At 45.3% G+C, this 27787-nt stretch overlaps 1 protein-coding gene across 1 annotated transcript; it reads left to right on the top strand.

Annotated features, from left to right (window-relative positions):
• The first annotated feature begins 240 nt into the window (after positions 1 to 240).
• Positions 241 to 26126, top strand: gusb (glucuronidase, beta). Its single transcript, XM_063204114.1, has 12 exons — positions 241 to 533; positions 1316 to 1501; positions 2398 to 2579; positions 3037 to 3179; positions 3765 to 3952; positions 6183 to 6338; positions 7156 to 7334; positions 8385 to 8531; positions 11569 to 11653; positions 11892 to 12068; positions 12304 to 12439; positions 20502 to 26126. Exons 1-12 carry the CDS (start codon positions 330 to 332, stop codon positions 20648 to 20650), a joined length of 1932 nt encoding a protein of 643 aa, XP_063060184.1. The 5' UTR covers positions 241 to 329; the 3' UTR covers positions 20651 to 26126.
• The last annotated feature ends 1661 nt before the right edge of the window (positions 26127 to 27787 follow it).

Here is a 27787-nt window from a genome sequence, read left to right as displayed (position 1 = left end):
ACTGCGGTGAGTCGTGTCTTAAAACGTCTGCAAATAATTCGTATTTTGCTTAGAGGAGGCCTGTTGCAGACATTTGTACTATGCTATGAGCATACCGGTAATGGATATTTTTTTCCACTGACTTAGGCCTATATAAGTCAGTGATTTTTCCCTCCTTTCCTCGTTTTCAAACGTATTTTGGTTCGTGACATCACTCGATCATATGACCACAAAAATCATGTGATGACAGCACATGCGGAAATGATCGGAAAAGTTTAGCAGCCTTCTTCAAGATCTTCAAGGGTTGGAAAGGGACAGCTCTGGGCACCTATACCAGACGAGTTGCAGACATGAAGCCTTTCTGGCTTTTGTGCATCTGTTTGTCCAGTTTGTGGAATGTTGGTTGTTCTCTGGGAAATGGAATGCTCTTTCCACGTGAATCTCCAAGTCGTGAAATCAAAGAACTGAATGGGCTATGGACTTTCAGGGCGGATTTCTCCAAGGACAGGAATCTAGGATTTCAGAAAGCATGGTTTTTAAGTCCGCTGGCAGAGGTAACAATCTTGTGTGACATATTGACCTGAGTTGACCTGTAGCCGACTTGGTGCAATAATGACAATGCAACATAAAACACCATAGTTCTAACTGTAGGGCCATGAAGTTTGTTTGGTTCATTTCATTCATTATGTTTGCGGATGGATCTGTTGCAGAAGTTCAAAGTGCATGACACAGAACGTTCGGCAGCAACAATGTATCATATTGACTTTAGTTCGAATTCGACCTTCCCCTTACATTTACCTTCTAATAATCATATTGGACTTTCTCTTGAGTCAAGTTACTTTGCAGTTTGAAACTTGGCTACGTGTGAGCAAATTTAGCCTGCAGCGTGCGTGCAATTTACATGACCATTCCAAATGAGTTAGGTCGCAGGAATCTTGATAAACTGTCTGTGCAATATGAAATAGAATGGCTCTTGATTCTAGATATCCTACTAAAAGGGAAAGTGCCCTCTAAATATACACTGTTATTGTCAATGCACTTGATTATGTATATTGGTCATAACGACATTTGGATTACGTCCAGCTGTTTTCACCTTTACACATTTTGCACTGCTGAAGTGGTGTGGTGGCTCAGATCTGTTTGCATGTGATTTTTCATTCACCTTTGATTTGTTTTCCTGCATTTGCGTATTGATCTTTGTATGTCGGCATCGCCCTGACGGTGGAAATACAAGTCTCTAACCCAAACATGAACGGTTTTTATAGTCCATTTATACCACTTCTCTCTCTCTCTCTCTCTCTCTCTCTCTCTCTCTCTCTCTCTCTCTGCTATTCAGACAGGTCCAGTGATCGATATGCCTGTGCCAGCCAGCTATAACGATATAACTCAAGACGCAAAGCTGAGGGACTTCATAGGCTGGGTGTGGTACGAGAGGGAGGTGTGGGTACCAGGCAGCTGGCTACAGGATGTGGGCCGGAGGATAGTGCTGAGAGTGGGGAGTGCGCACTATTATTCTGTGGTCGTAAGTATAGCGGTATAAAAGCTTCCCACTTTCTTTTGCATCTGTTCTGTCAGCACAAGTGTTGTTGGACTACTGATGTGATAATGTTATGCCTATTGCATAACTATGGTTATGGCTATTATTCTGTGGTCGTAAGTATGGCAGTGTAAAGGCTACTCACTCCCAATGCCACCCTCTCAATGTCAGCTGCTTTTGCATAGATGTTCTGTCAGCACAACTGTTGGGATACTCTTGTTATTGTTATGACTATTGCTATGATTCTGTGGTTGTAAACATGGCAATATAAGAACTGTTCACACAGCACTACCTCAATGTCATCTTTTTTGATAGTGTTGTGTCAGCAGCACAAGTGTTCGCTACTGATATGATATTGTTATGACTCTTGTCTTGCCATGACTCAGACACCACAGATTGTTATTAAAAGCCCTGGGCGGGGGAGTTCAGTTTGGCTGGTAGAAAGGAAAACTAACTTGCCATTTTAAGTGGTTGTGAGTGTGTGTTTGGCTAGTATGATTAACTTAAGGAAGAAAAATCCGCACTCACAAACTGCGTCTCATTATTTATTTATATTACCACATGGTAATATAAATAAATAATGAGACGCAGTTTGTGAGTGCGGATTTTTCTTCCTTAAGTTGACGCTTTTTATCTCGCACCCAAAGACTTTCGTTTTTCCAAGAAGTTGAGCGCGTCCTTTGCCAATACTTGATGGCTAGTATGATTAACATCTACTAACCAAATTGTTAGTGATGAAGAAGTGAATGTATAGCCTATGAGCTATATTGGCAGGTTTACCACTTCCTGTAGGTCAACTTAGCCAGGTTTATCACCACTTGTATTGCTGACTGTACTTGCACTCCCGCTCCTGTGTTTTGATTTCCTGTGGAATTTGCTAGTGGGTGAATGGGGTCAAAGTGACCGAACACGAGGGTGGCCACCTCCCTTTCGAGGCCGACATTGGTGCCGTCGCCAGGAAGACTCCCGGAGCACCGTGTCGCATCACCATCGCGGTCAACAACACACTAGACCTCCACACCCTGCCCCCAGGCACTATCCAGCACATGAACGATCCCACAAGGTACTGTAGCTGATCAACTCAACAGCAACAATAATGTAGTAATATTGCTACCAATATACACTAAATACACACGGCCCCACCAGACACCATCCAGCACATGAACAACCCCTCAAGGTACTATAGCTAATCACGACAACAACAGTATACTACTACTAAAATATTTCCACACACCCTGCCATTTGGGACCATCCAGCAGCTGAGCTCTAGTGACCCCACAAGGTAGCTACCGCATCAGGTCACCGCATCAATAACAACAATGATGTCTATGAGTCCCTCAGCATTAGATTTACTCTCTGATATAACTATTTCTGAATTAATATATGTTAATGATATGCCTTTTATTCATGTGTTTATGATGAGTGGTTGAATTGAGTCTTGCTATTGGAGCATTTGGATTATGTGGTGGTGATGCACGTGCATGTTGGGGTCTTTGCTAATGTATTTGTCTCATGCACAGGTATCCAGCAGGCTATTTTGTGCAGAACACCAACTTTGACTTCTTCAACTATGCCGGCATCCATCGGCCCGTCCTTCTCTACACCACGCCCTCCGCCTACATCGATGATATCTTGGTGCAGACCACCTTTTCAGACAGCACAGGTGCAACATTACCAAGGGTCACCTCATCTGTGTCTGTAAAATCATTAGAAATATAGATATGTCAAGTCAAGTCAAGTAGGTTTTATTGTCAATTTCTTTACATGCACTGGTCATACAAAGAATTTGAAATTGCATTTCTTGCTTTCCCATACAGACATAGACTAGTTAAGGTAAGGACATAGACAGTGTAGACATAGACAGTACTTATACATGGACTTAAGACAGTATGGACATAGACAGTATATGAAGAGTTTTGCTGCAAAAAAATTATATGAGTGTCATTTTTTGACTTTTTCATTTTATTATTTGAAATGACTGTTCAGATGTCCTATCAGCTATGTGTGAATTCTCTTCATACAAATATTTTGAGAATATACAATTATATAAAATAAATTTTGCAATGCAATGTCCAATGCAAAAATGTCAATTTCCCAAAATGTTCCAAAATGGATATACACCATTTTGCAATGAAGTGCGTCATATCAAGACATAGCATGAGGATTTCTACAACAACAAGGCCATCTAAGAAAAAGACCTTGCAAGGAGTTCACATGTTTTTGTTTCTGCATTTGTTGTGTGTGCTAGGGGTTGTTAGTTATCAGGTGTCTGTGGTGGGGAGTGACAGCGCCACTGTGAAGGTCTCGCTCACGGACAAAGATGGAAAATGCGTGACCACCTCCACAGGAGCCAGTGGTGTCCTCAAGGTGCCAAATGTCAACCTCTGGTGGCCCTACCTGATGCATGACAACCCCGGATACCTGTACTCTATGGAGGTAAACAAAGTTCAATAGCTATGGCCATCCCCCTTTGAATGGAGATCTCGGCTATTTGTTCTTTACTCATATAAGGTGTGTGTGTGTGTGTGTGTGTGTGGGGGTCGTGGATGTAAATAATTGCTGAGTTGTCTGAGGTACTTTCTACATAACATGTCAATGTTAAATACTCAGTTTGGACTCTCTTTGTCTTAATCACTGTCATGTTGCGTTTCACATTGAAGTCAATGGCAGAAGCATTGCATGGGAGTTATGGAAGCCCAGATATCCTTGATGCTTTGCTGTCAGCTGTTTTTGTTTGTTGATCTGGTGACCCACACACTTCAATATCTTCAATATACCCGAAAATTTCCATGACAAATTTGGTGCTTTGGTGGTATGGACATTCTAACTCACCAGAAATAAAACCCCATTGAAAATGAATGGGGTTTTATTCCTGGTGAGTTAGAATGCACCAAATTTCAACTGATATGACGTGACCCGACTTGCTTTATTTTTTTCTCGAAGAAAATGGTGATGTTATTACAATATTCTAATAATGTGAATTCCTCAATTGATGTTTTTTTTCAGCTGGAAGGCCAAAATATGTAAAAATACATTTTCATGATATTCTAATAATGTGGCCAGGAGCTGTACATAGATTGTAACATCTTTAGCACTGTCATTTGAGTTGGAAGAAGTTACTTCTGCTCTACATGTTCTCAATCACAGACCGACCGTTTACAAGTCTGTCCTGGCTCAGTTTGTACTGTATGTGTGCATTTTTCTTTGTGTAACCTCTGTAGTGCAGACAAGCACAATACAGCCTGAACCTGCAACTTTGGGCATAGCAGGAAAGGATGTTGGCAAATAAGCAGAAATGTTGTGGTTGTTGGGGTAAGTTTTAGAACTTCCCTTAGAGCTGAATGTCTCAAAGACAAAGGAGCTATGTTGTGGAGATAGAGAGAAGATATCAATTCTGTTCCAGCCACTCTCCATCCAAGGGCAGACAGTGGAACAAGTGGATGTTTTTAGGTACCTGGGCACCGAAATGGACACCTCCCTGTCTTTCTCACTGCACATGGACTCAATATTTTAAAAAGCACAGCAACGCCTTAACCTACAGTACTCTGAAAACACAGGACATTTCATGTCAGCAAGGACATTCTGACCCTAGTCTACCGCTCTCTCATATAATCAATTCTTACCTTCAATATATCCTCCTGGTACAACTTAATTGGCCTTAGAAAAAAGAACACACTTTCACGCATAGTGAACCAGGCTATGAAAATTACTGGCTCACTTCAACCCTCCCTGAGCTGTACAGTGGTGCAGTGATCAGGAAATCGGACCTGATCATAGAGGATCTCACCCCCTCCATCACTTCTTCCAACTGCTGCCATCGGTCTTCAATGTTCCACTAGCGCACAAAAACAGATATAAGAAATCCTTCATCCCCTCAGCTGTAGTCCTACTCAACAAAATATGAACAATGACCAGCTATCCAGCCTCAGTCATGGGTGAGCGGTTAGGGCGTCAGACTTGCATCCCAGAGGTTGTCGGTTCGACTCCCGACCCGCCAGGTTGGTGGGGGGAGTAATCAACCAGTGCTCTCCCCCATCCTCCTCCATGACTGAGGTACCCTGAGCATGGTACCGTCCCACCGCACTGCTCCCCATGGGGCGCCACTGAGGGCTGCCCCCTTGCACGGGTGAGGCATAAATGCAATTCCGTTGTGTGCAGTGTGCAGTGTTCACTTGTGTGCTGTGGAGTGCTGTGTCACAATGACAATGGGAGTTGGAGTTTCCCAATGGGCTTTCTTTCACTTTCAGTATACATGTATTATCTTGTCTTGTTTTGTCCTGTTTTGTCAAGGTTTGTGTAATGTCTGAGAATGACTGGAGCCACTCCAAAGACAATTTTCTGTTTCATGTCTAACAGACAATACAATTTTATCTAATCTAATCTAATCTAATCTAGATCCAATCTTCTAATCACTGCAGTACCCTTTCTTGCAGAGAACCATTGTAACTCACATGAACTTTTCAAATACTTGTGCTATTACAGTCAACAAAGCACACTTTACTCTGTGGCGTTAAAACAGCTGCAAAAGTGCTGAAGTACTGAAGAGAAATCCAAAAAGTGTCTTATACTGGCTGCTGACTGGGAGTGCTCAGCTTCTGTACTCTGCATTGTGCATTGTGCCTTTAGGTGTCTTCACATGAATTGAAAAGTTGTTCCTGTTTTTCAGGTACAGGTGTCTGCACAGACCAATTATAATGGCCTTACAGAGGACGTGTACACCCTGCCGGTTGGCATCCGCACAGTGCAAGTCACCACCTCCCAGTTCCTCATCAACAACAAGCCATTCTACTTCCATGGAGTCAACAAGCACGAGGACTCTGATGTAAGCAATGGCCACCAGCAGGGAGCAGCAAAGCCGCACTCACTTTATCAAATGAATGGTGGTGCTTTTATATGTTACAAATGGTGCACCAAGGAATCAATCATACAATTACACTGAGATGTCACCAAATATTGAGGAAATGCTACTGCATGCAACATTAAAACATGTATTTTACTGAAAACAACTGTACATGTAGAAGTTAATTTGTAGCCCGCCAATTCTGCTTGTTTTTTCCATTTTGCTTTTCCATTCACCTCCAGAGGGAGCTACCCTTTATAGAGTGTTTTAATTTGGGATGCATTGACAGTTCTGACCACAATCATAGCACCTTTTTAATAATTACAACAGACACAGTTAGTTCATCCCTCATGGAGATGGGCTGCAACGATAGTGTAGCACAGCTTTGTTGTCACTACGACTTGTCTGTCACCTAAAATGGTATCAATGTTTTATTTCTTACCAATAGATAGTGTTATATTTATCCTCTTTGAGAACAGAATGCCGGTTGCTTGGAAAGTTTGAATCATTATTGGAACCCAGCCAGGGCCCTAAATTAACCTTTTTCACCATCTACAATGGCTAGCAGATGTTAATCTTACTAGCCAAACAAACACTCACTAATGGATCAAGCTGGCCAGTAAATTGGTCTTTTCTACCAGCCAAACTGAGGTTACACCAGCATTTGTCCGGTTGGCTGGTGTTACTTTAGAGCCCTGAACCCAGCAATGGGAAAGTTCTCACTAATAGTAGGTGACCCTGTTTCCCTTTTGTGGTTCACAAACATTGGCAGTGATCTGTGTTTACTTCCGATCTGCAGATCCGAGGCAAGGGCCTGGATTGGCCGCTGATCGTGAAGGACTTTAACCTGCTCAAGTGGCTGGGGGCCAACTCCTTCCGCACCAGCCACTACCCCTACGCAGAGGAGATCCTGCAGATGTGCGATCGCCACGGCATCGTGGTCATCGACGAGTGCCCTGGAGTGGGCATCAGGGACATGTACGTCACCTGCTGTTTCTGTAACTCAATAATATCTCTACATATTTTATTTTCATAATGACCATGATATTTTATTTACTTCAGATATGTGTGTCGCCTGTTGTTTCTGTAACTCAGTAAAATTTTAATAGACATGAAGTCTGCACCTTCTAAACAGATGAGCGGTGGCCTATCACAACTTTAGTTAACAGGCATGAAGTAAAAAAATGAATTATTCATTTATTACATTTATTTACTTCAGACATGGACGTCACCTGTTGTTTCTGCAACTCAGTAATATCTTAACATGTTTATCTTAATCATCTCCATGATATTTTATTTACTGCAGACATGTGGTACATGCACCTTGATCTTCATTATCACCATATTTTATGTACTTCAGACGTGCATCTCTTGTTTCTCCTAATTATTAGCATGGTTATAGCTGTGAGTGAACAATACACACCTTGCCCTTCGTCATAACACTGATATTCTATGCATTCAAGATCTTTTAACTAACAAACTATTAGCCTCAACCACACCCCCATTACCGCACCTTAGCGCTGGTCTTCCTTGTTCATGCTACTTGATCACTGCTAGTTTTTTTCTGTCTCCAGCCCATGTCCTCTCCCCACCCCACCACAACTGCACTTAATGCAGTTACGCACTCCCTACCCACCCACCATCTTACACCCATGCCCTTCATCAGACCTCCCATCACTCAACCGCACTGTGTGCACTTTAAAGCCTTCCCTTGCAAAGTATTGGCTGACAGCCACCAATGTCACTACATGGATTACCTCACCCTATGTGACTTTTGTGCATGACAATATCATATCCTTGTATCCTTTAATTAGGTACATTCAATCTTTAAGCTACCTTTCTTTGATTGACAACAATGATTGATAGTAACCAACATTTTTTTTAGTTAATGCCCCCAGCTTCTGACACATTCATCCTTATTCACTGATATAATATTCATTGTCAAATGATTCTCTTGCTGCTATGCTGTGGGAATTAACACACTCCTTGTTTATTTTTGCCTTTTGTGTTCCATGTCCTCCTTCTCAGACGTAGTTTTGACAACAAGTCCCTGACACATCACCTGGTTGTCATGGACGAGCTGGTGCGTAGAGACAAGAACCACCCCTCTGTGGTCATGTGGTCAGTAGCCAATGAGCCGGCAGCTGAGATGCAGCCAGCGGGATACTACTTCAAGTGAGACCCTTAATCCAGTCTTCTTTTTTATACATACAGAATACTACCTGGCATATGGCATATAAATCTGTTTTATGGGTGGTGTAACTAAGGAATACATGGCTAATTAATCCCCATCCAAATAATCTTCACAACAGTGTAACAGTTACATGCTGTGTACATAATACACATGCTTTTTAGATCAAAATGCGGACATTGATTCAATTTCCCTGTGTGTGCTGCTGGAATTGGCGTGCGTAAGTGTGTGTGTGCTTGTGCGCACACGCCTGCCTGCCTGCATGCATGATGCGTGTGCGCCTGTGTGTGTGCATACCTAGCATTTGTGTCACGCTATAGACTAGCGGCTGTGTCTGTGAGAGGTGATATTCAGGAATGCAGTCTGGGCGGAACAGTCCAGTACACCTGAAGCCTCTCATTTAGACTGGTCTGAGAACAGGTGTAACCCACATACCACAGGCCAGGCAGCAACAGCTCTCTCCCAGAGGAGGTGGAGGGCTACACTCCTACTCTATGTGGACAGCACTTTCTGGACGCCCTGCCCTTAGCTGGGGTTGGGTTGGCTTTTTGTGCCTTATTTTAGATAACGACTTGCGGTGTGGTGGGATGACATTTTCAGAATGAATGGTTATATGGTTTAGTCACTAAAAACACTTTAGTGTTTATGTTGTATTTGTGTAATGACTATGGTGAATCACATTTAGTCTATTGGATACATTTATCATCAATTTACTGTATTTTTTTCTACTGTTTTTTTGTGATGCCACCGTATGGTGGTGATTTAATCTAGGATGTATTAAGATTGATTTTTTTAGGTATATTTAATCAATTTCTTTCTTTTTTTTCTTTTTCTGTGAGTTTTCCTATGGAATTTTCCTACGGAAATTATTCACACCCCTTTCAACGCCTCTGATTGCTTCTATTTTTACCCACTTTTGTGGGTTTATATTATGTTTATATACTTTACACTCACCGGCCACTACATTAGGAACACCTGTTACTACTGTTCATTGAGGCAAATTTCTGATCATCCAATCACATGGTGCCAACTTGATGCATTTGTCCATGTAGACATGGTCGAGGTGATCTGATGCATTTCAAACCGAGCATCATAATGGGGAAGAAAGGTTATTTAAATGACTTTTAGCATGGCATGGCTGTGGGTGCCGAAAGGACCTGACTTGAGTATTTCAGAAAATACTGATCTACTGGGATATTCACACACAACCATCTCTAGGGTATACAAAGAATGGTACGAAAAAAGAAAAAAATGCAGTGAGCAGCGATTCTGTGGGCAAAATGCCTTGTCGATGGCAGAGGTCAGAGGAGAATGGCCACAATGGTTTGAGCTGATACAAAGGCATTATTAAGTCCAATAACCACTCATTACAACCGAGGTATGCATAAGAGAATCCCTGATTACACAGCACATCAAATCTTGAGGCAAATGGGCTACAGCTGCAGAAAACCACATTTGGTGCCACTCCTGTCAGCTAAGAACATGAAAATGAGGCAACAATTTGCACAGGCTCGCTTTAAACAACACTAGAAGATCGGAAAAATGTTGCCTGGTCTGATGAGTCTTGATATCTACCGCAACAATCAGGTGGAATGGTCAGAATTTGGCGTCAACAACATGAAAACATGGGTCAACCCTGCCTTACATCAACATTTCAGGCTGGGGATATAATGGCATAAGGATATTTTCTTGGCACAATTTGGGTCAATTAGTACCAATTTATCTTTGTTGGAATGCCACAGCCAACCCGACTATTGTTGTAGGCAGTTCAGGCAGTTCTGAAGGCAAAAGTGGGTCCAACCCACCACCAGAGAAGTGTTCCTAATGAAGTGGCCGGTGAGTGTATGGTGTCCTGAGACAAAGATCAATATAGTAAACCTCCCCCAAAGCTGTTTCACTGACACTAGACTGTGTAGGTCTCGGGTGAAAACGGCTATGTGAGATGTGTTAACTAATCACCCTAAGAATGCCCCTTTAACCTGTTCTCTTAGCATAGCGTAGCATACACGTCCCCTAAGGCAAACCCATGTCAAAGCACAGTCCATAAGTCAGGGTTGTGTTTACAGTAAAGCTATTCTTTTCCTTCTCCATGGATACAGCAAATATGCCCACCACCACTCCTACTCGTGTTGGGTGAAAACATTACCACACGGCAGAGCTATTTAAAGTATGCAGACTATGTCTCTGTTAACTCTTTATGGACACCTGTTTGCAGGTATTCAGGTCGCTTCCTTGTTTGTGATTTTTACAGTGTGGTGTGTCTATTTGCCATTTCTCTGCAATGGTACTTAAAGATGGTTTTGTCTTTCTATGTCTGTTTCAAAGCCTGTTTTGTCAGGTAACTGAGTGCATATTATATTAGGTTTACCCTGTTTCTTTGCTTTGGACACTTATGGACACTTGAATGTACACTGACAAGGGACTTTTGTCAGAGATTTTTTACCAAGTTCCTTATGTGTTTTAGAAGGTTGTTCCAGGACTCTTATCTCTCATATGCCTTTTACAAAAATGTGATTCAATCTCATTGACTAAGGGCTGAGAGAAAAACCTATGCAGCAATGTCCATATATTTGTCCAACTATATGCACTCTGTGCATATAGTTGGACAAATATATGGACATTACTGATTAATCCAAATACAATCGGCTTTCTCTACAATATGGTAAAATCTCTGACCACAGGATGTTAGTCGCCAGGTGAGTAGAGTTGAGTAGAGTAGAGTAACTTTATTGATCCCGGGGGGAAATTAAGGTGTCAAGTAGCGTACATGAATACACATAATGCCCACATGGACATGGACATTTCAAGACACATGCAACACAAGTAATAGTCAGGGAGAGAACAAAATGAAGACTACAGAAAAATAAAAAGGCAATTGTGCAGAAACATTCTGTGAGTTGGTGTAGACAAATGGGCAAAAAAACATTCTCTATGAGTTGAGGTAGACAACTGATCATTCATATGTGGTGATCATTCCTATGTTTGACTGAGCATTATTGTCTTTCATTTCCTCTTTTGTAGGACACTGATCTCTCACACAAAGTCCTTGGATCCAACTCGAGCCGTCACATTTGTTAGTAACAGCAACTACAATTTGGACAAGGGCGTAAGTCTCTGCTTCATCTTCTCAACGACATCAACTGTCTCAACAGCAGTTTTGGCAAAAAAATAATACTTGTTTCCACTACCCACATGGGATAGTGTCTTGCTAATGAAGAAATACACTAAGCAACCGAGTACTTAGAATAGAAAGCCTTTACTGTATTGTCGTAATACGTAGTACAGTGAGATTTTTACACAACTGACCTGTGCACATATCTCTGCTCTCCCCTCCCCACGTCCAGGCACCCTATGTAGACGTTGTGTGTGTGAACAGCTATTTCTCCTGGTACCACGACCCCGGGCACCTGGAGGTCATCCCCCTCCAGCTCAACACCCAGTTTGAGAACTGGTACGGCAAGTACAAGAAGCCCATCATCCAGAGCGAGTACGGAGCTGACGCCGTACCGGGACTGCACAACGTAAGAGTCATGTAGCTTTATGCCGGTGTTGTTGAACGGGACATTCCTCCTGCCACAGAAAATGTTTTTCAACGTCAAATATTAGATATCAGACACACAGACAACACAATCATTGAAATGATATGCTGAGTGCAATGAGACCATGTGCACATACACTGTACAGTATACATTCTTTCTGTATTTTTCATAGGATATTGAATTCTATTCTATTCTGTTCTATTTCATGCTACTATAGGATCCTCCCATGATGTTCACAGAAGAGTACCAGAAAACTGTCCTGCAAAATTACCACAGTGTGTTCGATAAGAAGAGGAAGCAGTATGTGATTGGCGAGCTCATTTGGAACTTTGCCGATTTCATGACCGCTCAGAGTAAGGAACTCTCTTAGCCCATAAACCCTCCCCTTGACACCATGCACCTGTTGAACATGAATGAATTGCACTTTTTGTTGTACTGAGTACATAAAACGAAGGTTATGTATATAACCACGGTTCTATGAGTTCCGGATGACCGCCAGAGGCGGTGCTTTCAGCACTGAATATTCATCTTACGGATCAGCAGGTCGAGAATTAATATCAACAAAGTAACACGTGACCTGGGTGACGTCACCCGGTGACCCCCGTGTCAGGGGTTAAGACACCGGTGAACCCAGGAAGCGACGTCTTGGCAAATCTTCTCGAACACACTCCGAGTGACTGCCAAGCTCTGGCGGTCATCCGGAACTCATAGAACCGTGGTTATATACATAACCTTCGTTCTATTTCGTTCCTTCTGACCGCCAGAGGCGGTGCTTTCAGCACTGGATGACCAATACCAACAAAGTCATGAGGAGTGCCTACCCGTCGTCAGTACTACTGAGACGGCCCGAAGCCACCGCCAGCACCACAGTAACATGTGGGGCAACAGTAAGAAAACCAGGCAATGGTGCAGCCTGATGCCGAGGAGGCCGTGCCGTACACGTCCTAGCACGTACCAACGGCCACATGGAAGCCAGCGTAACCTGGCCCAAAGGATCCACGAGCTCCCTGAGTGAGAACCACAGGGGGCAGCAAGTAAGCAGTTAGCATAGCAGTTGACGGGGACACCTGTGCCACCCCGTAGCGGTACCATACCACCCGGTGCCACAAACGGGAGGAGCCACAATGGAAGAGGCGAACCACGGAAAAGGTCAACAACAGGGCACTGGACGCCCATAAGGAAGTAGCTCCCATGCCCATCAGACAAGTGTCGGCCTCTGAAAGCAGCCGCTGTAACAGGCCCAGAGAGGGCAAGGACTCAAGGCGGCGCACATGATAGATGAGCCGCCCGCTCCACACAAGACCGCAAGACAGGCCAGAGAGCGTCTGAGGGCAATCAGGATGGCCAGTCCCTACATTCATCCAAGGTACGGCCATCATCAGGGGGCCCACAGGTCGCAGGCAGTGTTGGACTGCCACCGCAGACCAACCGTCCAGGGCAGCAGCAGTGGGCACGACCGCACCGCGCAAGGGCAGCAGTAGTGGGCACGACCGCACCGCGCAAGGGCAGCAGCAGTGGGCATGACTCCACGGCGCAAGGGCAGAGCGGAACAGACGCGAGTTCCACCTCCAGAGTCGAAGGCGGACATGGTAGCCAGACGCAATGTAGAGCAGTCAGCGACAGTAGGACCTGGCAGGGGCCATAACGGCATATCCAACCCAAAGAGGCCTCAGCAAGCGGAGGCCAAGAGGGACAACGTGGGATGCAGAGGTCGGCATGCCCAACACCTGGAAGGGGCGGAGAGCAAGGAAGGAGAGCCTCCACTTCCAATGCCCGCAAGTACGCTGGTCATAAGCAGAAATCGACGCCTAGAGACACCAGGCCGGGGGTCTGCATGTCGAGAACAGGACAAAGCGCACCAGGTCGAGAACAACAGCGTGAGCGAAACAAAACCACATGCAGCACCGGCTGCACGGCCGGTGCGACACAAAAGCCGCGTCGTGGCTTGCCCAAAGCGGACGGACCAAAAGGGACATTTAGGGGCCGCCGGAAGAGAGCAGACTGCTTCCAGCAAGGCCCCGACAAGGGTGTCGCGCAAGCCAAACCAATCACCGTACCACGGCCAAGGTTTGTGTGACTCTGCCCCGGCACTCAGGCCAGACAGGCGAATGCCAGCAACCAGGAGTCAGAGAGAACTCACAGGGGGCGTCCCAAAACGGTCCATGGGGGCCGAGAGAAGGCCACCAAGACATGGGACATCAAGAACCCCATGCACGTCGTACGCAGCGCTGCATCATAGACCTCGCAGACGAGCTCATCCGCGACGTGTCTAAGTGGCCAGGGCAGTGCACCCCGCCAGATCAACGCCCTGACCGGCAAGGCAAGGAGGGCGGTCAGAAGTGGTTCAATACCCGGCAGGGCCATAGATGGAGGCCTCCTGCAGCCCGGCCAATGCCTGATCGTCGACCCATCGCGTACAGCGTCACGGTCGGCCAAACACCAGTAAAGGCCACATAGGGGCCATGGGTATAGACAGGCGGGACAGGCAGGGTAACCAGTAGTAGGTACAGCCACTGCAGCAGAGACGCGTAAACAGTCCAAGCGTCAACAAGCCGGCCCCAGCGGGAAAGGTGCGCGACACAGGGCGCAGATGCCCATGACAAGCCAACTGCGATGCTCCTGCAGCAGACAGCAGAGCATGAACCAGCCAGATGCAGAATCCACAGTCGTAGGGGCGTGTACGCCCACCGGTGCCCAGAACACTCATGTGAGACCATCCATAGCGAGGCCAACAGAGCGAACAGTCGTAAGCCACCGAAAACTCGAAGGGAGAGCCCGGAGTGGGGTCACTCCCGTACAGTAGTAGCAGTCAGAGTGGCATCCTGACCCCCGGATATACCACACATGAAGTGGGGAAACATGAAGAACAATGGGAGAAGGAGCGGTAACGCTCCAACATACCAGTAGCAGCCGCAGCTGCAGTGGTGCCGGCACCAATGGCACTCTTAAGTAGCCCATGGCAAGTCCACGCATAGCCCAAGCGCTCGGGGGGACGACGTGCAGCAGTCGACCTACGCGCCACAGTCGAGGACAATGAAGGAAGCACCTGGGTCCTGTACCCAGGGCAGCAATGCCGACATACACGTGCACCGGTCACAGAGGCTTAAGCCCAACGGCACACTCCGCGAGCCAAGGGGCAAAAGAGTCCCAGGCTCAACCAGGCCAGGAGGACGACGACATGCCAGACGTACGACAGTGGGCAAAGGCGGACAACAGGACGCAGAGCATATCTTGCATACCGAAGCCACAGCAGAAGAGGCGAAGGCACCAACTGTAATCACAACGGTCCACGGTGAAGACGGCCAAGGCCAACAGACTCCAGACAGTCCCGCAGGAGTGCCAAAGAGCATAAAACAGGGTATGGTGTGAAACCACTCACCCAGAGCAGCAGCAGTCGTACAGGCGGAAACGCCAACGGTGCATGCAAGGAGCTGACTGGCGGAGACACCCACGGTCAGCCAAACCCAGGAGAACGACTAGAACCAGTCGTGAGGTAGGGAAAAGCAAGCTACACAGAGGGGCATGAAGCGGAGCAACACGCGCAACTGTAGTAGTCATGGCGATTGAGGTGCCCCGGGCGTCCACAAGAAGCCAATGGATGAAACAGCCGACAGCAGGCGGTATCCAGGAGAGCGACAGACAGTCGCAGGACGCTGAATGGTAGAGACCAGCAGAGGAGCGGGGAGCACACATGCGGTCTCATGCAAGTCATGCAGCTATGCAAGAGAGCAAGTATGCAAGCATGCAAAGCAACCGAGCAAGCCATGTAAACCGGAATGGCAGGGTGCGTACGGCCCAGCGGCACGCCGTGGCAGCTGTAGTAGTCATGGCATCAACAAGCATGTCACAGGGTGGAGGCCACCTGTGGCCAGAAACCCACTCTGTAGCAGTAGCAGGTACGGCATTCACATGTAGCCATCGGGCGAAAAACACCCATGGCCAACTCACCCAGAAAGGGCCCAGTGCCAATGCAATGCAACAAGCAATGCAACTGGGCTGTGACGGTGTCACCTGAACAGAGGGCATGGTGCGGGCATCGGCGGCAGGCGACAGCTGTGGCGGCGGTGGGCGACAGTCGTGGCGGCGGTGGGCGACAGCCGTGGCGGCAGCGTGCGACCGTCCGGGTCGCTAGCAGGCAGGGCACATTTGAAAACACGGTCACCGTGTGTCAGAGGCCGCAGGTCGGCAAAACAGGGCCGACAACTCCACCAGTGGCCAGCGGAACTGGAGGCCGAGGGCCAAATCGCGTCAGCCCGGCCGTAAGTGCTCTCGCACGCAGACCTGAGCAAGCAGCACAGGCCACATCTGTCAACCTCAGCCGCAGGCATCTCAGCTCCAGGCAGGAGAGGCACCAGTCCCAGGGGCCTAGACGACAATGCATCAGTCAGGCAGGCAGGCACACAGGGCGAGGACACCCCAGTGGTAGCCGAGAGGGAAGCCAGCAGTCGGACAGTCAGGGCCGACAGGTAAACAAGGCAATACACACAGCAGGGCGAAGACACCCCAGTGGTAGCCGATGCAAGAGCTCCAGGCCAACTGGTGAATACCACACAGAAGGGGCTGGGACACCCAATGGCAGCCAAGAAGAAACCCAGCAATCAGGCAAGATGAGGGTCCCGTGTCGGGAAGCGAACACTGCAACACACAGAAGGGAACAAACAAACAACACATACCCACAGGGCGAGGGTACCCCAATAGTAGGTAAAAAGTTGGCAGCAGGTAGGAGATGACACTACAATGTCCAGCAAATACTGCGAATATAAAACACAAGGGGCGAGGACGCCCCAAGTGTAGCCAACAGGAGCCAGCAGCCAGGCGGCAACACCAAGCTGACAAGCAAATAATAATGGACATTAACATTTTGGATTCGGCCTATTTTGGACACCAGATGGAAATTAGCCCTCGGGCTACAATCCGCCATATATACATATATGTACATGTATGTATACGTTCATTCATGTGCAATGTCCTGAAGAAATAAAGTACATTACATTGCAATGTAGCCGGTAGGCGCTGTACACCCAGTGACTCACCATAGAGGACATACCATAAGCACAGCCAATATCATGGGCAGACAGGAGTAGCACAGTGATAGAAATGCAAGGCAAATATACACTTCTGGGGCGAAGACACCCCAGGTGAAAACAGACAATAATAAACCAGTGTACAGGAGCATTTATCCCATTTGGGCTAGTGAATCACATTGAATTACACACACTAGTCCATAGCAGTGGGCTGCCTGCTGAATGGTGCCCGGGGATGCCTCGCTCAAGGGCATTTCAGCTGCGGTCCAGTCGGGCCTGAGCCACGACTGCCCCCTGAAGAACACAACCCGGCAGGAATAACAACCGGGGTGAGCAGAGTGCAGCCAGAGAGAGAGAGATTGTATTGTAGATTGAATCTCTGGGGCAGCGTGACGCCAACGGTGCAAGGGCACAGCGAAACACACTGGCCCGTGGAGCAACCGTACAGACAGGCTACACTGTACAAACAATGAAGCCGTAACGTAAATACAGGCACGCGAACCCAAGTAACCGAGCTCGCGTCGAGTGTCACAACAATCGCCCAGTAATAGTAACATTCCGTGGCGAGAAACACCGCGAAAATAAATCGAAACAGTAAATGACAGTCCACTTACCCAAACGATGGCCAACATAGGCAGGCAGGCGTTAATACCTAATCCCAACTCGAAAGCGTATCACGCCACGAGACCGCTCGTCAAATCCAGTTGCGGGAAACACTACTGAAGATAACGCGGTAGCAGTTAATACATGATCAGAAAACGGCCTACTTTCCACGGGAAAGGACAAGTTTAGCCTCCAGTCGGCGAGAACAGTGCCTCGAGCCAGGGGCTAGGCAGGCTAGGTAGCCTAGCCAGCCCTCCTCCACCGAGCGAATAACACTCAGTCGGAGTCGGACACATCGTAAATGTGAAAGAGATACTCAAAGGAAAAAGCGACCAACGCCGTTTCATGGGGGGTGGAAAACCCACAGCCCCAACCCTATGGGTGCGAAACGAACAAAGCGTCAGGTCAATCCCAAAATCTCAAACGATCAACTCGAAACCTGCAATCGAGAAGATGAAAGACGTCGCTTCCTGGGTTCACCGGTGTCTTAACCCCTGACACGGGGGTCACCGGGTGACGTCACCCAGGTCACGTGTTACTTTGTTGATATTAATTCTCGACCTGCTGATCCGTAAGATGAATATTCAGTGCTGAAAGCACCGCCTCTGGCGGTCAGAAGGAACGAAATAGAACCTCTGTAGTGTATGACCAGATGGCAATGAATAAGCCTTTACCTTGTGGTGTTGCTGGTATCTAGGCCAGTGCCAGGTATGGAGAGAGAGAGCGCTCCGCTCCTGCCTGCCAGGCCAGCTTGAGTGGGGGCGGCAGACTGGCAGTACCACCCTGACCAGCCAAGCCAAGCTGAGAAGAGTGTGTTGGCATGCCCACTCGCCCCCATGCCCACTCGCCCCCATGCCCATCCCCCTTCCCAATCACCCGCCACAGCTCTCAGTCTATGTATACAGATTGCCAGTGAAGCCTTCATATCTCCCTTTGTAACTGAGGTGATCTGCGCTAGTGAACCTACCACCTACCAGTCAGCGCTCCAGTTAGGGGATGGGAGGTACAGCACCATACCGCTGAGCTAAAGGTCCAGACCAATAGCTCAGTGCTATCGATACTGTTTGAGGCTTCGGGAGGGAGGTTTACTAACGTCGAACTCTGCTAGTTTGCATCCGTTACACCTGCCTACAAGCCAAGCAGAAAAGAGTTTGTCAGGGTGCCCAGTCACCCCCATGTCTCCAATGTCATTTCCCTGTCCGATCCCTCATCATGGATCATTGTCTATACATCTCCATGCCTAGCCAAGCCAAATGTGTTAGCATGCCCACCTACCCCCATGGCCCCATCATATCTGAGCTACGGTATTCTGAGCGTGTTGGCATTACCACCCACCCCATTTATATGTACAGATTGCATAGCGAAGCATTCTGCAGTCGTCTGCATCACAGGCACCCCTGGTATGGTGACATGTCCCAGAGGGGCCCTGATATGAACTTTGTGCCTCCCCTAACATGGGTGTTTCTGTGTCACAGGATATTTTGAAACTGTGCCACCAGACTTATGTGAAGTCCAAGTTTGGATGTCAAGGGGTTAAACGTGGTGGCTGATGACTGATTCACAGATGATGATTTCTGTTATATTAAAACAACTGCTTATAGTCTGCAATCCGTAAAAAGACCACTTGGTTCCTGCACTAAATTCTTTTCTATTAGTTTATTGTATTGCCTTTATTTATAATGTATTGTGTATTGACTGCCTTGCCATCCACTAGTATCCTTAGATTTGTATTCTAGTGTAATTTAGCTGTAGTAATGACAAGCTGTGGAGTGGCGTGACGGATAAACCTGCAGGCTCCTGCAACTTATCAAGCGAGTGGGAGCGTTGGCATGCCTGGTTTGGGGCCAGCGGAATTCACAGTGGAGGAGGGTTCCAATCCAGCGGCAGGTCTGGAGTTCTGACCCGCCACTGCCAGTGCCGAGCCAGTGCCAAGGTCACAGGAATTAGCCGGACCGAATCCCACAGATTCCTTGCTGAAAGCAAAATAGGGTTTTGGTTTTGTTGGTTTTTTTTTTGCTTTCCTAATGTGTTTCTAGCCTGGTAAATCATCCCTCTCGTTTTTTGTATTAGTGGGCTGGCTGTGGATATTTTGACATGGTCCTCTTAGTCAGGTAACTTGGCCTATTGCCGAACAGAGAGAGTACTAGTGAGTAATGAGAGTAGTTTGCGAGAGGGAGTGGTAGAAATCCATAGGTTAACAGCTAACATAATTACATGATTTGGCTAGTAACAGTATTCACTTGTAGATGTATTTGCTGTCAGATTTGCTATTGGATTTCTAGCAATATTAGCGAATAAACTATTAATGGAAAATCTAGGCATGTGAATGGACAAGAAAATGCCTTGACAATTTTTATGACCATTAATATTGCTAGATTTTGCATTAATAGTTCGTTAATAGGGGGTTGCGAAAATGTTCTGAAGTCCAAAAGGTGGTCCCCAATGAAAAAGTTTGGGAACTCTATCAATTACCCGTGTCATGTCAGGAAAAAACAATGCCCTTTAGGAGGATGTGATATGATGTCATTGACCTAAGAGCTGAACGGGGGAACCTGCACAACCATATGCAGTAATTTCACAAATGGTTAGAGTTTACCAATTCCAATCTGTATTTTCAGGAAATACCTACATTTTTCCTCTCTTCTTCTGTTTTTTTTCCTGTTCTAGCCATCAACTGCATGGTGGGCTATTATGAGGTGCAGTTAGAGGGGCTAGGGTTTACGAGCTCTATTCTATTCCAAATAACATTTTCTCTCCTCTTCTTTTCTTGTGTTTCTTTCTGTTCTAGCCATCACCCGTGTTGTGGGGAACAAGAAGGGCGTCTTCACCCGTCAGCGCCAGCCCAAGTCGGCAGCCTACCTCCTGAGGGAGCGCTACTGGGGCATAGCCAACGAGACGGGAGTCCTTCCGCTCTGGGCTAAGTACCCCTGCTCTTGACACCATGGACAAACATAGCTGTACCAAAGTGCCTTGAGCTGTCAAGTCTCTTTTGGGAGTCTCGAATGTGAATCGGCATCAGAGCTGGGGGCATTCCAAGAACATGGTTAAGTTATAAACCTGGCTAAGCTAACCTACCGGAAGTGGTAAACCTCATAACATATCCCACAGAGGTCATTTAGTAAAAAAGGACTCCAGACTGTTCTATTATATGATATACAAGTACATCAAGGTTGACTTAACCTGGATTACTTCTGAACCAGCTTCTTGGAATACTCCCCAGGAATTTGTTTGTGTTAGTGACTACACAAATCTGGCAGAGCCTGAGATTTACTTCCCATTTGGTTGTGTGGTTCATTTTAATTTTTCTCGTGAAGGTAGGCTGCTGAGTTTTAAATGGTTTTAATGTATGGAACTACTTTGATTCTTTTGTTTTTTTAATTGCTTGTCATGTTTAGCCTTTTCTCTTTTAAGATGTGTAGAATTATTACACTGCATACAGTATTGACTTTCAACAGAAAACTTGCCTCAAACAGAGAGGTAAATAAGATTTGTTTAATATCCATTAAGTCAACCAGTATCAGCTGCTTACTTTTAGAACACTGTCTGTTAATTGCCTTTGCACTGAGAACATTCCAAACATCTTTTAATCTGCTTTTACTGTGCACTGGCAGAAGCACACAATCATGAACCAATCATGATGTGTGTGTGTGTGTGTGTGTGTGTGTGTGTGTGTGTGTGTGTGTGTGTGTGTGTGTGTGTGTGTGTGTGTGTGTGTGTGTGTGTGTGTGTGTGTGTGTGTGTGTGTGTGTGTGTGTGTGTGAGAGAGAGAGAGAGGTGCAGCTGGCCTGTCCTTTATTGTAGGGGAGAGGGGTGGGTGGGGGGTGTCCAAATAGCAGAGCACTCTTTAATAACGCTAATGCGAGACTCCAAACATGGGCCTATAAGTTGCAGCCGTAGTAAATCATGTCCCCCAGGCTATATGTAGCTGCACCACATAAAGATGTCCGTATAATGACCTGTAGGGTCACAGTCAAGTTGATGCATTTCTCTTGCAGAGTAATGCCACCCCCTCACCTAAGTGGAGACACACACACACACACACACACACACTGCCAGGCAATCTCATCATGATGAAGCATCGGTTGTTCAATTCACCATAATGTTCCCAGTCTAACAAACACTGTCAAAGATATCTGCTTGTCATTATTCAATTGAAAGGCTATGTAAGGACCTTTATGAATGCCTAATCATGCTGTATGTGTATGTGCCAATTATCCACAAATTGTCTTTTTTAATAATGCTGGGAAAAATCAGAATGTTATTTTTCTATACCAATAAAATACAAAAAGGGATGTGTGTATGGCTGTCTGATCTGTTATATTTTATGTATGAACTGGGTAATAAACTTGTGGAGTCACACAATGTGGTACTCATCTAAGAATCAGACAAAGGAGGGAGCAGAGGTTGTTTTTTTTCTGAGGGAATGTTTTAATGGTAGACCATTTCCACACAACAATGAGATTTTTTTTGTTTTGTTTTTAAATATTGTTCACTGATGTGTATTCTCGCCAACTCGCTCATCAAAACACAGTTAAGAAATAGTGGATTTCATTCGATTGTTTTCTTCCTCCTGCACTGTTTTAACCTTCCTTGTAACACTTTCCATGTAAGAAAATACAGCATTTCTTTTCTTAAACTTATATTTGGCAAATACAGATGCAAAACCTAAACATAATTGTCCTCCAAAATAAAAAAGGAAACCCTTGATTTTACCTTTAAAAAGTGGAAATTGACAATGACATGACCCCAGATTTCTTTCCGATCCTTGCTTTGTCTTCTTTACTATTGTAACCTATTGCGTTAACAGTCTAGACAGCTAAAAGGCTAGATTTCACAAAACACAGCCCGGTCACATTGAAAAGAAAAGAAATGCTCACCAGTCTGTACAGCAGTACATTGACAACTCCTCCACCTCAACATTCTTAGGTTTTTTTGGGACAAAAAGTATAAATAACAAAAATATGCTACCTCAAAATCAAGAGATGAACATGGAAATTGGGGTGGGGGGTAAAAAACTGGAATGAAAAAAACAAAAACAAAACAAAACAGCAAAAAAAAAAAAAAAAAAGGAACTAATGTAACACCAGACAATGTCATGTTAATTTGTTTTTGTCATTTATTGTTTTGTTTTTTTGTGGGCCTCTGCTAACATACACATCCAATACGTGTGTTACATTACACATTTTAGTGGGACCTCCAGGCTCATCTGTGTGTACACCTTCTCCAAGACAAGCAGGTGGGCTGTTTCTGCTGCACCGCTCAGTGCCAAACCAAAACCAGATTACTCAGTCATGTACCTTGCATTATGAAACAGCCCTGTGGGTTGACATTGTGTACTAAATCGTTCCACAGGACTTTTTCCATCAGGGCAGGTGTTCCAAACAAGTGGCTTACCTACCAACCTCAATAACTGAACTAAAATATGAGTTTGTAAATCTTTTAATAGAAGACCCATATCTTTTTTCTTCTCCCAAAACAGAACCATGAGGCCGCTCTATCTGTAGATCCACCACTTGGTTTGAGTTAATACATTGCTGGAAGCCTGCCCCAAGAGGTCTGAGAGAGCTGGTCCCAATTGGTCACTGAAGCGGTATTTGACACAGGGCCCAGCAGTGCCTGACCTGCTCCTGTCTGCTTGACCAACAAGGCTTGAACTGCTGCTCCATACAGGCCAAAGCAAGGCCCTTGAGAGCATACAGAAGGCACTTTATAGTGGACATCATGACTGCAGCAACTCTCGCTCGCCTGCTTGAAGTTTTGGGGGAAGATTCACATTGTGCGCTACATATCAACACAAAACACAACTCCAGCCTTTTTTTCCGGCATTGTGAGGTGGGGGGAAGATGGTATTTTGATCTGAACTGGCTGTTTTTCATGAATGCTATGAAACAAACCGCCACACAATTTTGTTACTGGCTATAGTGACTTCACAGCTGTAGGTGTTCATATCATTCTTGAGCAGTCAAGGAGCAGTAATATGCTGCTGTGGGATGTCTAGAGGTGAAGCTCACAGGACTCGGACAAAAAAGGCAATAAAAGTCCTCCCTCAAGCAGTTAGTTGTACCCCAGCTTCGTTTCTTATAGAGTTAGGGCCACAGTATCGATGTCTTCAATACAGACTGTCAAGCTGTCAACCGAGTGATGAGATGATGGTCTGCCTTTCAACATGTGAGAAGCCTGTGGGGGGACAATAACAGGCTTGCGACAACATTCTCTATCCAGTGTTTCTAGCTAGGGCACGCTAAAACTATTCTTCTTAGAGCTCAACTTAATAACAACGCAAAGCTAGGGAACACACAACAATCTGCCGTCATTGACAAGCCTCTCTTGGCTGGGCTGGCGTTATCACCTTCATTGGGTGAATGGGGGGAGAAGTACTTTTTAGAAGCACAAAGAGACAGACTTTATTCACCAGGAATTTCACACGGTATTTACACAAGTGAAAAAAAGCCCCGACCTAAAAGACAACAGGAGGGGTAAAAAAAAAAGAAAGTAAAAACAAAAAAAACCTAAAATGTTCAATGAATGTGCACATCGTTTGACACTCCATTTAGAAAAAGTAACACAACACTGTTCTGCTTCTGCAGCGTGGGACATCACACCAGAGAGCCTACTCAGGAGCTTAACAAACGTTTATCAGGGACATTGATCTGACACTGGACACATAAAGTAAACCTTTCACAATCTGCACCCAAATCCGATATCCAGTCCACTCAACAAGTAGGAGAGCACAGCTCTAAACTTACTCCCTTACAACTCTTAACTTAAAACTCTTAACCATGGATCAACCATCATCAGCCAGTAACAAGGCTCTATTGTCATCTATGTCTATCTGACTCCACTGGCATCTTCTGAAGCTAAATCCTACAAGCTTAGGGATGTGGGGGTGGGTGTTATCGAATAGGGGTGAGGGGGCAATACTGAGAGGTAGTGGGTAGGGCACTGAGCGTTGTGGGTGATGCAGTTTTCCATTTTAATAACACAGGAACAAAACAAAAAATTTTTTCGACCACTGTGGGAGGGATCTAGACCTTGCTTACAGCAGTGAAAACATACAAAAACACACAAACAAAAGTGCTAATAAATTACTGAAGCTAGTATGACATGCTGCATACAAAACAAAAAGTTCGGAGCCGTTTTCTGCCGTATCCTTTTTAAATATTCTCGCACCATTCATCCGCAGGTTACTTAAAAATGCACACATGGAGATAGACAAGTCAGATGGTGGTGTCTGGGAGCTGTGGTACACATGCTCAATGTTAACCATTTTTTGTATAACAAACAATGTTAAGTACAGTACAAAAATGCAAGACAGGGTGATTGTGAGAAGAGTGACGCTAAAAATAGTGGGGGAAGAAGAAAGACAAATGATTAAAAAAAGAGTATCTCACACCACTGTTCTGTTAGGCACATACGTCTAATGGTTGTCCTGTGTATCAGGAATGCGTAGAACAAATATATGTACAAAGTCGCAGACAGAAATATTGAGGGGTGAATGTGGAGAAAGGTGATCTGGAGAGAAACAGCAGAAACAGACGAAAGATGATTGGAGTTTTAGGGTGGAGGAGAAAAAACTCTTGCCCTGAAGACTGGAGGTTGGTTGGATACAAGCCTCCCAAACATCTCGAACTGGTAGGTGCTCTGGAAGCATCCAAGCAACAACAGACCTCTTGCTGGCCCACTGTGAGTGGGCCACACACCTAGTGCATGCACATTATCACACCTCTTCATCCAGATGACAACACAACGCATCTCCTTATTGCAGACTTTTTTTTTGTTCTTTTTCTTTTTTTTCTCCTTTACATCTGGCAACACTTAAAGACAACCTAGCTTGGAATATTGCTCAGCGGCTATTTACAGATTTGCCAACGACGACCAAATAAACAAGAAAAACACGTAAGGAAAAAAGGAACCGATGTACACACAAGGTCTCACATTCTCCCATTTTTAAAATTAGTGGTCCTCTTAAAAAAAAATTACTGTAAACATAAGAAATAACATTTTGTTTTTTGTTGATGTTCGATGTTAATCCTTGCATCTCGTGGAATCATATCTTGAGAACTGTACAGTAACCTCATGATCATGCATGTTTATTTTTTGTTAAACTCATAATTCATCCTCTCAGTACAGTTTCGGGAACACCAGGACCAGAAACGTCCCCTTTCAAGTAAGCGTCACCACTTTTTGTCCTGTTGAACTTGTCTTGTTCTTTCGTTCTCTCATTCTTTTGTCTCTCCAACTTCCTCTTCAGTAGCAGGATGTCATCCATGGTCAGTACTGGAGATTCGCCAAGTGCTTGTTTTGTTTTTTGTTTTTTTTCCTTCGTCTTCTTTGTTTCTCGTTGTCTTTTTTACCCCCATCCCTTATCATGAGTATTCGTTTTGGATATAATAAGGGACTCTAACGAAGCGAATATGGACAATTAAGATTTTTTTTTCCGTTTTTAAATCCTTCCTTTGTTTAGCAACAAACCTGTGATCTCTGGCCCCTATTTTTTTTTTTTTCGTTTACAATATTTTTTAGACACAGAATGAACATTGTATGGAAGCAAGGTCTCCTGGTGGCAATTCAAAAGTTCAGAGGTCACATTTTTTGTTTTGTTTTTTCTCTTCCTTCTTTGCTTCTTTTGTTGTGTGTTTTCCTTCTCAGTCCTGCTTGGCTTGGAGCTGTTGCTTCCAAGCCTCATTCAAGTAAACAAGTCGCTTGTAGTTGAGGACAAACAGAATGAAGTTCAGTGCATATGTGGTGACACAGATGACGCAGAAGTCCTTGAGAACGAAGTAGAGGATGTAGCCCAGGTAGAGGGAGCCCATCACCGAGGCGATGGACGTACTCATCAGGATCAGGGCCGCCATCGCACTCACCGTCATTCCTGAAGACACGCAGAAAAACAGATTTAAGTACTTTTATTTAAATGACATCATAGAGCAGGGCTGCCCCCAGCATTTTATAGTTTAGGAGGCCACCTTGACTAGGTCCCTGGAAAAAAACAACAGATTTCTGCACTACATAGGTTGTCTTATCAGCCACCCACCTTAACAAAGAAATGATGATGATGCAGATGAAGCCATTACAGATCCAAATAACGTAATAAACTAAGTAATGTCATAGCACCATAGGACAGTGATTAGACAGTCCCACGCTGTATATTGCATTGGTGTTTAAAGTTAGAGGCTGTTCAAGATAGACCTACTTTTTTTACTTAGTCATGCTCTACCTGCTGCACTAAAAGCAGAGACAGACAAGACACGCAGCTGTCCCTTGCACATTTAAAACCACAAAATAACACACAGATTCCTGCACACACAAGTACTTATTGAGCATGGCAGGGGGTATGAGTTGATATTTGATGATATCTGACCCGTTACTGTTCATAAGGCCGTAATCCCCATCAATAACAAGAGCCTTATGAGAGCATGTCTGCATGGGAAGCTTCTTTATTAGATTAACGTTTGCTCCCTTTACATTTCCACACACCAGCACAGCACTGAAGTGATGTTGCCATAGGTTCATTTTACTGAAGGAAGGGGGAAAGGAAATTTAACAAGTCGTGAACTTTCAAATCAGTCACCCCTGCTGTATGATTAAATAAACAGATACTGAACGACTCATTAATGTTTGTGTAATTACATATTTTCTTTAAATAGAAAAGCAGTACATAGCGACTTGATTTTGACAGAAGCTTGTTCACACAAACTACACACTGGTCCAACTGGGGTGGAACAGTTTTTTGGGTTCTCCCCCCCCACCTTTTACCACACTGGGTTATCCCACTTTTTCCTTTTTAGTTCCAACAAAGTATCAACTGTTGGGCAGTAGAGGTGTTAGTTTTCTGCTAGACCGATCATGCATTTCTGTACTTTCTGTGAAACCTACAGTATGCTGCTTGCCAGGCACAGAGTTTTAAAAAGGTGTGATATCCTTCCTGAATGTACAGTCACTCGGCCCATAAACCATGAAGGGTCAGACAGCAGCCTCCTGAGTCTACATCCTGAGCAGGAAGTCCTCAAGTCTAGATTACCCTACTCCATTGATAGATGTGACGAGGGCTGCTGCTTTACCATGCTAGTTTAG

This window comes from Engraulis encrasicolus, chromosome 7, assembly GCF_034702125.1.
Source record: "Engraulis encrasicolus isolate BLACKSEA-1 chromosome 7, IST_EnEncr_1.0, whole genome shotgun sequence".
Classification (NCBI taxonomy): domain Eukaryota; kingdom Metazoa; phylum Chordata; class Actinopteri; order Clupeiformes; family Engraulidae; genus Engraulis; species Engraulis encrasicolus.
Note: the sequence above shows the minus strand (reverse complement) of the source record. Positions and strands in the feature narration are given on the sequence as shown.